General features: G+C 46.9%; 1 protein-coding gene across 6 annotated transcripts; it reads left to right on the top strand.

The window, feature by feature from the left end:
- Positions 1–10,782, top strand: LOC134396873 (uncharacterized). Of its 6 annotated transcripts, none has more exons than XM_063123475.1 (6): positions 1–385; positions 3,577–3,744; positions 3,883–3,996; positions 5,172–5,756; positions 8,378–8,449; positions 10,153–10,782. In XM_063123475.1, exons 2-6 carry the CDS (start codon positions 3,711–3,713, stop codon positions 10,593–10,595), a joined length of 1,248 nt encoding a protein of 415 aa, XP_062979545.1. In that variant the 5' UTR covers positions 1–385; positions 3,577–3,710; the 3' UTR covers positions 10,596–10,782. The 6 variants fall into 6 exon arrangements, with proteins under 6 accessions (XP_062979545.1, XP_062979542.1, XP_062979541.1 ...); XM_063123472.1 differs by having other exon boundaries at positions 2–300; positions 3,570–3,744; positions 8,375–8,449; XM_063123471.1 differs by having other exon boundaries at positions 2–383; positions 3,570–3,744; positions 8,375–8,449.
- Positions 10,783–14,057: the final 3,275 nt, after the last annotated feature.

Below are 14,057 nucleotides of genomic sequence, written 5' to 3'. Positions count from 1 at the left end.
TGGGTTTCTTTTTTGGTGTGTGTGGGCTGGTGTGTGTTTGGTTTTTTTTGGGTTTTTTGTTACGTTCAGTGGTGTGTATAGACGTGCTCTCAAGTCTTCTTCGACTCACTTCTTTGGAGGCGACAACAGCAGCAGCGGCGACCGCTGGAGCCATTGCGGTTGCAATCCACGGGATTTCCTCCCAAGCGCGGCGCGGTTAGGATCGGGGACGCTGGAGAGTTTTTCGAGCCTCGACACTTGAAGAATCCTATAGAGGAGAAAGCGATAAGTCTCTAGGACCTAGGAGGAGCTGGGCGACGCGTGAGTCATTTCTGGCATCTGGCTGGCCCAACGTTTCCTCCAACAGGAAGTGCCGCACAGTTTGGCTGCCCACCTGAACAATCGTGTGTATGCATCTTGTGTTTCTCCACTTCCCTCCTCTCTTGATCGCGTGTTCTCACGTGCGACGAATCTGCGGGGACCCTTTATTTGCGTTTTGCAGGGCCACACAGTCGTAGCTCCTGTTCCTTCTTTTGCTAGAATCCCGCAGGTCGGGGGGCAGGCAGAAGAGGCATCGGTATTTGGGGGGGACGACTGTTTGGGGACACGGACGGACACACACACACACACAGAGAGAGAGAGAGAGAGAGAGAGAGAGAGAGAGAGAGAGAGATCTAGTTTTCTTTAACAGCGCACGCAAAAGAGAACCGGATCTATCACACACACACACCCCTCTCCGAAAGAAACAGGGACCCTCAACACCGGAACACAGTAGAAAAGGGGATTTGCGGCTGAGCTTGTCTTCCGCCAAGAGCTGCTAGTTGTGGCTAGGGAGGAGTAAAAAGGGAGATGGATGTTTCCCCTCGGGTTGCTGAAACTGCATCGCTAGTGGAGCTGGGAGTTCTGTTCATGAAACAACTACTACTGCGACTTTTAGTACAATCCTACTCAAGGATCGTTCGTTAGGACTTACTCTCAGGTAAATATGTACAGGATTGCAGCCTCAGTTGAGTGTTCAGGTGTTTCTGCTATTTAACTCTGGGGAAATCCATCCAGGCGGATTACCTGACCGCCTGCTTTTATTCAGGAGAAGGCGAAGAGGGGTGATGGGGGGAGATTAAAAATGGGTTTCTGTTCCTCCTTTTCTTCAAATTCTTTAAAGAAGAAATGAGACTTCCACCCCTTCCCCTTTCTGACTGAATCTCTGGACTTACTTTTTACAGTCTACTCAGAAGTAAGCCCCACTGAGTTCAATGCGGCTTACTTTACGGCAAATGGGTCTAAGATTGCAGTCTTGCTGAGAAACACAAGCAGATTCCTAAACCCGAGGTGAACAGAAAGTAGAACTCCAAATGACTTAAACTTCTAGCATGCCTGGCCATTGGCCATACTGGTAGGGGCTTCTGGGAGTTGAGTCCAAAACATCTGGAGAGCTACTTTCTGCCTGCCCCTGCTCTAAACCATCAATTCACCCCATCCTACTCCTTCCCTATATTATGTGTTCTGAGTTGTATATCTGTCGTGTGTGGCTCTAGATACTACTTTTTATTTTTTAAGAGAGAGAGAGAGAGTTGAACATGCTGTAATGGAGCCAACATCACCTGGGTTGGGTGGGCATGCATGCTTTCATTCCTTTTGCTCCACTATGGGATCTGGTCAAACAGGTTTTGCAGGTTTCTAAAGAAGCACTACAAAAACCTGCTGGACCTTGATTGAGATGACGGCATGGTGTGGACAGCTGTTTACTACCTCCAGCTCCATGGAAGGAGGGGGGAAACACCCTGTTATATCTCCAACCTTGCTTTTTTATAGCACCTAGTAAAAAAGAGAGAGTTGTACCCCTGTGATTAGAGAGCATCTGAAATTGTTCTGCTGCTGCTAAATACACCCTCCCAAAATACTGCATCATGCAGCCTTTCCCACCCTGATGCCCTCAACATGTGTTGGATTACAACTTCCATCTCAAGGCCAGTTGCTGTGCTAGCTGGAGGGATGCTGGGACTCGTAGCCCAACACATCTGGAGAGCACCCGGGTGGGAAAGGCTGCACAATGCTGGACTCTCTGCTCTAAATTCCTCCTGCTTTGTAAGCCTGTTCTTGATTTTGAGCCCCTGGGAAACATCCGTAAACCGTTCCGATTTCAGTTGCCTTCAGTGCTAGAGGTTGGGGACTGGGTACAGGCAATCATCTTTCCAGAGACTTGGAGGTGGTATGGTAGAGCCCTCATTGCTCAATGTGTGTGAACCCGCTGTGTGTTTTTCCTCCCTTGCTGTGATCTCTGTTCAAACCGGCTTTGCAGGTTTTTCCTAGCTCTTGAAGTAGTGCCTGGGAAAAAATCACCTCTCAAGCAACCTGAAATTTCTGGGGTTGGGGGAGTTAAGCAGCTGTTGGACTGCTTTAGCTCTCTGCCCCCAGCGTACTAGTCTGGATTATATGTTTGTGTGGCTGGTTGGCTGTCTGATGCCACTACTTCTCTGAGTAGGAGAATGGACTGGACATCCCATTTTGATTTCTTGGGCTTAAACTTCAGCTCCAACAACACCAGAGCCATTTGCCAAGTTATTCGTGCTACTATGGTTTAATTTATTTGAGAGTTAGTGTAGTGTAAACCATCCTTCCCCAACCCAGCAACCTCCTGATGGGTTGACTGCAACTCCCATCATCCCTAGTGGCTGAGGATGTAATCCAACCCATCTGGAGGATGCCAAGTTGGGGAAAGGCTGGGTTAGACTGTTGGGCTAAGGACTGGAGAGACCCAGGTTCAAATCCCCACTCAGCCATGAAGCTCACTGGGTAACCTTGGGCCAGCCAGGATCCAGCAGCTTAACCTACAAATGGACAGGGATGCCGCCTTTTGCTCCTTGTAGGAAGGGTAGGATATCAATCTAATTCGTAACAGTAATTCTGTTTCTTGTATTCCACATTTCTTCCTTGGAATTCAAGGTGGAGTACACAGAGTTCTCAGGCAGTCTTCCATTCATGCACTGACCAGGCCTACTTAGCTTCAGCAAGATTGATGTATCATAAAATCATCATAGAATCATAGAGTTGGAAGGGATCTTGGAGGGCTTCTAGTCCATCGCCCGCTCTGTGCAGGATGCAATGACAGCAACTCTTACAGATGGCTATTGAAACTCTGCTTAAACACTTCCAGTGAAGGATAGCTGCCACCTCCCAAAGAGATCTATTCCAGTGTCAAACAGCTCTTACTATTGTGAATTTCATTTAATATTTACCTGAAATCTGCTTCCCTGCAATTTCCACTGGCTGGTTGTAATTCTGCCCTTTTGAGGACTTCTATCCTGCTCTTCCTCTACCACAATGGTGGGGAACCTGTGGTCCTCCAGATGTTGCTGGACCAAAGTCATCCCTGACTATTGGCCATGACGTGTGGAGCTGATGGGAGCTGGGTGTCCAAAAATAACTGGAGGGCCACAAGTTTCCCACCTCTGCTCTATCCAGCTCACATGGCCTTCCCAGTAGGTCTCCCATTCACACACTGATTAAGTCTATAACTTAGGTTTAAAATAATACTACAGAGTTGGATGCTCTAAGATGTGTCACTGTTTCTCTTTGGTTTCTGGTTACAGTTCCTAGGATAAAACTGTGGGAGGAGAAACCAAACCTCTTGTGTTGCTCTGGATGGTGCTGACTGTTGAAAAAGTAGTGGTGGACTTCACCAGGGAGACTTTCCGGACCTGAACCAAAGAACTCTGCACTGGGCTATCATCATGCAGAACAACTATGCAACTGCAGCCTTGCTGGGTAAGAACCACCACTCCTCCAGTAATTGTGAAGTTCTTTGTACCTCTAGCCCAGGAAGTGGCAGTGAAGAACAACATCTCCTAGTCAAGCATGGCTTGTATTGCCAGCAAAAGTTAGTCTTGTCCCTCTTTTGCACAGGGTTGCCTGTTGATGAACCGGAGCTAATCTGCAAGGTTGAACCAGAAGAAGATCCGTGGATCCCAAATGAACAAGCTGCTAGAGAGAGGCAAATCCTGCCTGGAAGCAAGTTGGGTGAGGAGCCAGATAAACCTGAAAGGAATAGAGGCTGGAGTAGGCTTTTTTTCCTAAACATGGTCAACACTGAGCTGAGTACAGTTTGTGGTTACTCAGCCTAAAGGAAATTGCATTCCGCAGCCTGCAAATGTGCTTTCCGCATATCCCAGGCTTGCTTATTCTCCCAGTCCAACAAAATCTACATTCATCCGATACTCACTGAACACTGAAAATGTTCTAGCTGGCAGTGTAAGATCCAGTGCAACGGAGTTGGTCTATCCTTCCTTTTTCTCTTTCTCATTTCATTCACTCTTTTGTATTTAGAATTATATCTCCTTCTATCAGATAGTGAATGAAGTGAGAAAAATCCTTGCTCATCTACTGCAAATCACCCAGAGTTCTACCAATAGATCCTGAACTACATTCTGCCCACCCCTGCACTAAATGAATTAGCATAGATTCTAATTCCTTTAGATTCTCCTGCTTATGTATATATTAGCTCTTACGTTAAATGAATACGTGGAAGGTAAGTCCCAGTGAAGTCAGTCTGGGGGGCAGGAGCAGAGTGGTGCAATCAAGATGTGGGAGATGCAGGATTGCGTCCAATGCAACTCTAACTTAAGTCAGTCAGTTGAAAGGGTCTACTCAAATAGGACTAAGTAGGTCACCAGCATGGTTAACAAACAGTGTCAAAGAAGCTATTGTAGAAAAGAGGGTTTCCTTCAAAAAATGTAAGTCTTGCCCAAGTGAGGAAAATAAAAGGGAGCTCAAGTTGGTGCAAAGGAGATGCAAGCAAACAATAAGAGATGCAAAAAAGCATTTTGAAGAGCACATCACTAATACTATCAAGCCCAACAATAAAGAATTCTTTAAATATATTAGAAGCTGGAAACCAGCTAGGGAAGCAGTTGGACTGTTGGATGACAATGGAGTTAAGGGAGTACTAAAGGAGGACGGGGAGATTGCAGAGAAGATGAATGAATTCTTTGCATCAGTGTTCACTGCAGAGGATACAGGACAGATGCCTGTGCCTGAACTGATGTTTTCAGGAAGGGAGTCTGAAGAACTGAAGCAGATAGTGGTGACAAAAGATGAAGTTCTCACCCTTATGGACAAATTGAAAGCAAATAAATCGTGCTTACAAGTCTGCTTTAACTTTTCTCTCTCCCTCCTCCCCACCCCTTTGATTCTAGCTCCTGAAACTCCGGAGCCTGCAATTACCCCCTACCGGCAGTACCGTGGCACCACGTGGACCTACCCCGAGGTCATTGACCTCCTGGTCATCTGGCGAGAGCGGGAGATCCAGCAGGAGCTTCAGAGGAGCCACCGGAACATCGAAACATTTCAAGTCGTCGCCAGCAAGATGGCACTGAGAGGCCACAAGCGCTCCGCGCTGGAGTGCCGCTCCAAGATAAAAACGTTAAAGAGAGACTACCGAATAGCCAAGGCTAACAACTCTCCTGGGAAAGGGCATTTAGCATGGCTTTTCTATGATCGGCTCGATCACCTCTTGGCGAACGACGTGGACATCTCGCCCCCGGAGGGGCTGCCCAGCTTCAGTCATCACGGGGCGTCCGTCGCAGACTCCATGTCGCAGTGCTCCACGGAGGAGGAGGCGGCGATGGCGGAGGGGGTGAAAGCAGGTAGCCCAGCCGGTCAGGACCAGCTGGCCCTGCACACGCCATCGCCTGCTGATGTCTCCAGTCTGGGTGATGGCTTTCCCATCTCGTGCATCAAGGAGGAAGCCCTCGACGAAATGGCAGGGACCCCTCCCATGGGTGAGTGGCGCATTTGGATGCTACAAGTGTGTCGGCCGGCCGGCCCTGTTTGCGTGGATCCACCTGGCCTATTTACGAAATGTGCATTCTGTCTTTGGTCTAATCATAGAATAGCAGAGTTGGAAGGGGCCTACAAGGCCATCGAGTCCAACCCCCTGCTCAGTGCAGGAATTCCACCCTAAAGCATCCCCGACAGATGCTTGTCCAGCTGCCTCTTGAAGACCTCTAGTGTGGGAGAGCCCACAACCTCCCTAGGTAACTGATTCCATTGTCGTACTGCTCTAACAGTCAGGAAGTTTTTCCTGATGTCCAGCTGGAATCGGGCTTCCTTTAATTTGAGCCCGTTATTCCGTGTCCTGCACTCTGGGAGGATCAAGAAGAGATCCTGGCCCTCCTTTGTGTGACAACCTTTTAAGTATTTGAAGAGTGCTATCATGTCTCCCCTCAATCTTCTCTTCTCCAGGCTAAACATGCCCAGTTCTTTCAGTCTAATCGGAGTTTCAGTGACAGCAAAATCAACCAAATCCAGGAAAAGAAGCTCTTTTTTGTTGTTGCAAAAAGTCAGTGAATTGCAGCATTTTAAGAATTTCTATGGTGCTGTGACTTCTTTAGCTTTATCGGTTGCATCTTGCATCTGATTAAGTAGTCCAAAACTGCCAAGAATTTGAACTACAGTTTCTTAGCCCCTAATGCGCCACAGGAGAGCCCGTGTGCTATAACGGTTAGAGCAAGGTAGGCTGTCGCTAGGTGTTTTGGACTACAATTCCCATAATCCAACCATTGGTCATACTGTCTGGGTCTTATGGGAGTTGTAGTCCAAGAGACCTAGAAGGCACTAAGTCGCCTGTCCCTGGGTTAGAGAGTTGGGTTTGGCCTGGAGAGATCTGGGTTCAAAAAACCCCAACCCTCTCCCATGAAGATCACTGGGCCACCATAAACCATCCATGACCTTTCAACCTTCTTCAAAGGGTAATAGTGAGAATAAAGTAGCAGAAGGAACAGTATATACTGCCTTGAATATATTCCATCTTTACATGCCTTGGAGCTCAGTAGGGTGCAAGCTTGTGGAAGTGAGGAAGGATGGAAGGAGTAGAGCTAAGTTGGAGCTCTTAAGCTTACTAGTTTACTATGTTTATATCCCGCCTTGCCTCACATAAGCTCAGGGTGGCATCCCTGGTCGTCTTTCATCATGTTATCTGCATAACAGCCCTGGGAGGTAGGTTAGGTCAACAGTTGGTGATTAACTGAATGGGGGATTTCAAACCCAGGTCCCATTCCTGGTCCCAACGGTCTACCCCCTACATTACATGGGCTCTCTTGAAGGGTTGGCTTTGTCAGAGACTCATCATGGGCTGAGTAGGTGCCAGGAATGCATGTTAGTTGGTTGTAGGATGAGGGAAAACAAATCATATTAAGTAACCATATTCACCAGGGGGAAATTGGTGGCAAGAGAGAACACAAATCCCCCATGATTGCCACGGCTTATCATCAGTGTGTGTGTGTGTGTGTGTGTGTGTATGTAGATGTTTACATGCACAGCACACGCATGATCGCACACACTTCAGGTTTTACAAACTAAACTGAGTAATGCAGTTTGGTTTGCAAAAGAATTTATTCATTTATTACATTTATATACCGCCCCATAGCCAAAGCTCTCTGGGCGGTTTCCATCCAGCAGCCACTCCCTGGCATTGTTGTGTGTTTAAATGGTGCTGTCAAAGTGAAGGCACTCTGGCTGTCACCCCCTGACCAGTTCAAACATTCCTGCACTTTAGGCAGAGCCGTTTCATATCCAGAGCCAGTGTGGGGTAGCAGTTAGAGCGTTGGAGATCCAAGTTCTAGTCTCCACACTTCCATGAAGCTCGCTGGGGGACTTTCAGCCCCGCCTACCTCACAGGATTGTTCTGAGGATGAAATGGAGAGGAGGAGGACCATGTGAGCTGCCATGGGTTCCTTGCAAGAGGAAAGGTGGGCTAAAAATCAAATAATAAATGGATTTGTATAAAGCAAGGGTGGGGAACCTGTGTATTTCCAGATGTTGGATGTTAACTGTGATCATACCTGGCTGTGGCCGGTGGGAGTTAGAGTACTGCAACATCTGGAAGGCCACAGGCTCCCTCAGCCCTGGCATAAGCAGTGGGAGAGATTTTTGTACTCTGGGACACACAAACTGCCTCCCATTTTAGGCCTCTGCATTGACTTCATCACTGTCTCTCAGGAACATGAAGCTGGGGTTAACATGCCGGGAATTTCAGTGTGTTTTGAGTGATTTTTACTTTATTCCAGCTCAGCTCATGTACGGACTGGTTACTCATCACTGACCTCAGTCTTCTCCAACCTGACACCTGTAGTTCACATCTGGAAAAGTTCCAGGTTGGAGAAAGCTGATTCGCACAGTCTGTTCTATGATTGTCTGGGCATGGTGGGATTGGTAGTCCAACACATCTGGAGGGTGTCAGGTTTGCATACGTTTGTAGCCAACAAATGCTTTTTGCTGCAGTTAACTAGTAGCTCTCCCCGGAGCTCCAGCTCTTGTGTGTGGGGGTGTTTCGCCACTGTGGACAAAGGCCAGCTACGCACCTTGCATTTATTGACTGTGTGTCTCTTTTCTGGCACAGCAGAAGTCAGCAGCCCAGCTGCCCCGCTGTCATCCGCTCCCGGTGATAAACCAGGCAGCTCTGCCTCAACAGTGGGTAAGAACATCACCATTCCTAGACTTGATATTTTGAAGGACTGGCATCCTTCGCACAGGCTTGTAAATAGATGGGTACATGCTGGGGGGCAAGTAACAATCCCTTCCAGGGAACCAGCTGGAAACTGTATGTCTGTGGACTCAGAGCAGAAGCGAAGAAGGGAAAGGCCTCTGCCCCAAGGAGTTTACAGTGAGCTGGTATGGGAGAAGCAAAGATAAATAATAATAATGATAATGATGATGATTATGATAATAATAATAATAGTAGAATCGCAGAGTTGGAAGGGGCCTACAAGGCCATTGAGTCCAACCCCCTACTCAATGCAGGAATCCACCCTAAAGCATCCCTGACAGATTTATTTATTTATCTGACAGATTTATTTATTCATCCCTGACATAATTTATTTCTTACCCCCCTCTCCCTCTGGATCGAGGCAGGTGACAACGTTAAATACAACAATACTATACATAAAACTGGTTAAAAGAGCATATAAAACCAATACAATATTAAAATAACAATCACAACATCTTAAAATTCTTAGGATTAAAATTCATCTGGTGAGGCCTACTGGAAGAGGTTAGTTAATAACCTTCTAAATATTCCAAAATAGATAAAATAGCAGGGAAAAGAGGCGCCAGGGAGAAAACAGGACCCCAACAAAATTATGAATCAAGGCTAAAACACACTGACGTCTGGGCGAACAAAAAGTCTTCAGCTAGCACCAAAATGAAAGCAGGGTGTCTCTCTAGGGAAAGAATTCTAAAGAGAGGCCCAACCCTGAGTCTTCATCTGTTTCAGCTCAGGTGGCAGGACAAGCCCACCGAAGGGCCTCCCAACAGGGGGGTTCTTAGAACCTGGGTAGGTTCAGATGGGAGAAGATGGTCCTGGAGGTGTTCTGGTCTCATGCCGCTTCGGGCTTTAAAGCAGCCTTGTAACTAAGCCCATGAAACTTGGTAGCCTGCAAAATGTGTTGGCTGGGGTTTTCAGAAGATTTCTGGAATGTCCCATCCCTCCTCCAGCAGCCCACTGCATTGATGTGTTGGGCACAGCGGTTGCCAACTCACTCTCATGTATGGAATTTCTTGTCATCCCTGGAAGCCAGGAGAAAGCTTAAACGCAAGCCTGCTCTGAAGGCCAAAACCAGCACCTTGAATCGGCCTGAAAAACTGCCTGCCCTCGTTCAAGGCAGCTTAAGAAAATCTCATAGAAAAAATTGGTATGATGAAGAACTTTAAATTTTAAAATTTACAAAAAATAAACATAAAAAGGCATTCTACGAAATAACAAAAAAGCAGCAGTGGATAACTGGTTCTTGTACTGTTTTTCAATGATCCAATTTTACCAAATGGTTCACAACGTGTGTGTTTTTAAAGTGATGTTTAGCGCTCCACCTCTGAAGTTCAACTTCATCCTCGTCCCACCCACCCCGAGGAGATGGGAGAAATCATAGCAGGGAAAAAGCTCTGATTCATGGTTTGCCTGTTCAGAAACTTAAACCACGATTTGGTGCGATATCTGGATTGGATTCAACTTGCTTACACTTCATTGGTACTGCAGAGCAACGAGCGCTGTTCCGGCTCAGAGTGATCTTAAGCATGTTTACTCAGAAGCAAGACCCACTGAGTTCAATGGGATTTACTCTCCGGTAAGTGTATTTGGGCTTGTAGTCTGAATCTTGTTTCCACCTCTCTTTTTCCCCCCAGATGGGGCTGTAACCACCTCCCCAAGCCCTTTGCCTGACCCTGTGAGGTCTTACGCCGCTGAGCGCCTGGCCAACATCCGGAAGCGGAAAAGGAAAAACAGGCAAGACATGGCCCTGGAAATCACGCAGGCGGCCGACAAAAGGGTCCAGGCGGCCACCGACAGAATCCTAGCAGCTCTCGGAGAATACGCCAAGGCCGACCTGGAGGACCGCGAGCGGAACCGGGTGGACACTGAGCAGATAATTGCCCTCATGAACCGCCAGACAGAACTGCTGGAGTCGCTGGTGCGAAAGCAGACAGAGGCTCAGGCGCCGGTGCCGCCGGCGCTGACTCGGCATGCCCGGCTTCCGCGGCTTGGGCAGCCCAGTCCTTCGGCAGACCCGTCCCCCTTGCGCTCGGGTGTTTCCAGGAGGTCCGTCGCCAGGGCAAAGTACCGGAGGTGACTCCGCAGTTGCTCAGCTTTAATCGGGCTGGGGGAGGGAGATTGTCCGTAGTTGGTTTAGGATGCAGGACTTCGGGGTACATTTGTAACGGGTTGCAGCTTTATTTTTCAGGAATTTTTAAAATCGTTTTACAACAAATGGTTGTTTATTTGCCCAGTTGTATAAAAAGGAAAAGAGAAAAATTAAAGCAGGAATGGTTTTTGTATTATGGATGTGGTCGATGTGTAGGAGGTATTGGATCCGTGAGAAGAAGGGCTCCTTTCACTGAAGATCCCTCTGCCTGATTTTGGGGGATCTGTTCAACAAGGGTAAAAATCTCTTTACCAGGTGGGAATGGCATAGAATAGAATATTTATTTCTTACCCACCTCTCCCTCTGGATCGAGCTGGGGAACAACATTAAAATACAAAATCACAATAAACATGAATAAAACTGGTTAAAAATATATAAAAATAATACAATATTAAAATAACAATTGGACATATTAAAAAACATCTGGGTAGGCCTGCCAGAAAAGATCAGTCTTTATGGCTTTCTTAAACTGGGCAAGACTATTAAGTCGACGAATCTCTCCCAGCAGGCCATTCCACAGTCTGGGAGCGACAGAAGAGAAGGTTCTCTGGGTAACAGTTGTCAGTCTAGTTTTGGCTGACTGCAATAAATTCTTCCCATGGGAAGAGAGTCGGCTCTTCTAGGCCATAGTTCTAGAAAGGACTAACATAACTATGTGTAAGGACAAGTGCCCTGGTAAAATATAGATATGGGATATTAACTTCTGTGCATTTATGGGCCAGGTTGGGTTATGTTACAACATACAGCTTTGCCAGTTCAGGCAAAGAACGGTACCCAAAGATAAAATGCATCTTAGCTCGCAATCCTATGCATGCTTAGGTAGAAAGAAGTCCTGCAAGTCCCAGCATTGTAGGATACAATTTTGCAGCACTGTAGAATTGTAGGACTTTTTTCTGTCGAATCATACACAGGATTGCACCCTGATATTTCAAAGGGAGAACCTAAAATAGAATCATTTGGGAAGAATTGGTGTAGAAAGGAGTAGAAGAAGGGAATGCAATGGCCTTCTTTAAAGGAAAATAATGTTTGTTTAGCGGTGCTTTGCTTCCTGCTTCACTTTCACAATTGTAATGAGCTGAATTACATGGGAGGAGAGGGGGCACCATGTGGGCTGTAATTGAAAATTTCCCTGCTCATATACTTGAATGGGACAGCGCCCTCTTGTGGGTATTTTGTAGCGCAACTTTGGCTGCACACAGCCAGGAATCCTGAGATATTTCAGAAGAATCAGGATATCCAAGGGTTGTTTTTATTTTTTTAATGGAATAACCAGGAGAAGGAGTGGGAGACATGCAGGAGGCTCACATCGTCGTCAAAATGACCCGCAAACTTTCATGAGTGGCCAGTTACGAACATGCTACACATCGCTCGCATAAAGAAGCTCAATGTGGTGTTAAGCAGTACCAGCAATAGAAACCATAAGAAGGGGCCTGCTTGATTGACAAGGCCCCTCTAGTCCAGCCTTCTGTTTCCAACTTCCTGCCTTGGAGAAGCTCCCAAGCCAATTGCCTCTCAACCTGGTGGTTCCATTGAATTATCATGGCTCAAGGCCTTTTCATAGGCTTTTCATCCGTGAAGTTGTCTCATCCACTCTTGAAGCTGCCAAGCCTGTGGCCATCTCCACATCTTGTAGCAGTGAATTCCATAAGTTAATTAATTATGCATTTGTGCGAAGTGTCTTTCGTCTGCTCTGAATTTACTGCCTGTCGATCTCATTGGGTGGGAGAGCTCAGCTCAGAAGGTGTCTTTGTACTTTCCTTCTTCATGATATGCTTGGTGTTATCCCTAGTCACACTCCTTTCATCATCCAACTGTACAGAGTACTCCCAGTTGGCGGCCCATTCTTTGTCTTCCCCCCACCCCCAGCTCCCCAAAAACACAACACCCCAGTGTGGGTAGGCCTAAAACATTGCCACAAACATTCTGAGCTATTTGCAATGGCATGATGAAAATCAAGTCTGCCATCACATACAAAACAGATCGCAGTTTCTTTTCAGTTTCAGATGAAACTCAATACTGCTGCTCATACAAGACCCATTGGCTAATATGGGGGTAGCTATAAGCCCCATTCTGGAGACGGCCCATAATAGGCAGCTGCTTCAAATGACCTCTAGCTATTGGTTGCAGCAATGTCACGGAATGTCGGCAAATATTCTAACTGCTGAAGGGGAAGTGACAATTGCATAATTGCGAAGTTGTGAAGCATAGCCTGAGCTGGCAGAAGAACCTCATGTGTGCTGATGGGAAGATGGGTGGGTGGAAGTCTTAGGGCTCGGGGTGGGATGAAAGATGGAGAAGAGAGCTGAAAAGGATCTCTGAAATGAGACTGGAGGAGGAAGGATGCAGTGAAGAGGGAGAGGAGGGGCAAGGCTCAATGCATTCAGGGGCCAAGGCAAAGGGGCATCTGAGTGAAAGCTTCACAGCCCTGAAGCTTGTAGGTGGGGTGGCCTACATGCAAAGCTGCTGTGTCAGATTCCTCCTTTTCCTAAGAATCTGTTTTCGAACAAGTGGTGCTTGAAAGACGAGAGGCGGAAGTTGGGAGAGCTTGTTGGACTAGTCTACCTGGCTGTGTCTGTGCGACGAGGCTCTTGTGACGACTCACCTGCCTTTCTTTTGAGAATGGCCTGAGGGAACAAACTGTTTTTGTTCCTGAGAGGTGCAGGAAGCGACTTCTCCTAGCCTCTGGTGCCCTTTATGGCTCCTGAAAACACCACGTCATCACATATTCAAGGGTAGGGGGGATTTTACTCTTTGTCGGCCTTCCCCAACTGGGTTCCCTGCCGGATGTGTTGGACAACAATGCCTATCATGCTCAGTCTGCATGGCTGCTTTTATTTTTCCATTGATGGGGTATTCATATCCTTTAGCAACTCTGACTTCTTCAAACCTGCTCTTTATGTTCCAAATCATTGGAAGGTATCCTAATATATTAAATGTGCAGACAGACCATCTCCCACACATTCCTATGACCAGATTTGTACATTTACTTGCTTCTCAGCATTTAGCTGCTATATTTCTCAACACTTGTGCTCCAAAAAGTTGGATACGTGCCACTCACACTGCCAACAAGCGTCATTGATATCTTGCCCTTTATTAAAACATTACACAAAAGCCCGATGTATATTCTCCGAAGAGGTTTCTGCAGGAGTAGCCTCAGATTTAAAATGAGTGGAAGTTTTATTACAGTCAACTTGGTACCCTCCAGATGTGTTGGACTAAAATGCCTTTCATCTCAAGCTAGCATGGCCAATGGCTGGTCTGGCTGGGGATGATAGAAGTTGTAGTTTGATGCATCTGCAGGGAGCCAGTTTGGGGGAGGCTGGTTTAGTATTAAGGACATAAGAAGAGCCTGGCTAGATCAGCCCAAGGGCCCGTCTCATCCAGGATTCT

The sequence above is a fragment of the Elgaria multicarinata genome, chromosome 3 (genome assembly GCF_023053635.1).
Source record: "Elgaria multicarinata webbii isolate HBS135686 ecotype San Diego chromosome 3, rElgMul1.1.pri, whole genome shotgun sequence".
NCBI lineage: Eukaryota > Metazoa > Chordata > Lepidosauria > Squamata > Anguidae > Elgaria > Elgaria multicarinata.
The sequence above is the reverse complement of the archived record's forward strand: the minus strand, read 5'-3'. Positions and strand labels throughout refer to the sequence as shown.

Bases quoted from the DNA above. Each gene is read 5' to 3' on its own strand.
- LOC134396873 (XM_063123472.1), top strand. From the start codon at position 3,711: ATGCAGAACAACTATGCAACTGCAGCCTTGCTGG. The intron at 3,745-3,882 runs GTAAGAACCACC...TCTTTTGCACAG, and splicing joins TGCAACTGCAGCCTTGCTGG to GGTTGCCTGTTGATGAACCG. The intron at 5,757-8,374 runs GTGAGTGGCGCA...TTTCTGGCACAG, and splicing joins GGCAGGGACCCCTCCCATGG to CAGAAGTCAGCAGCCCAGCT.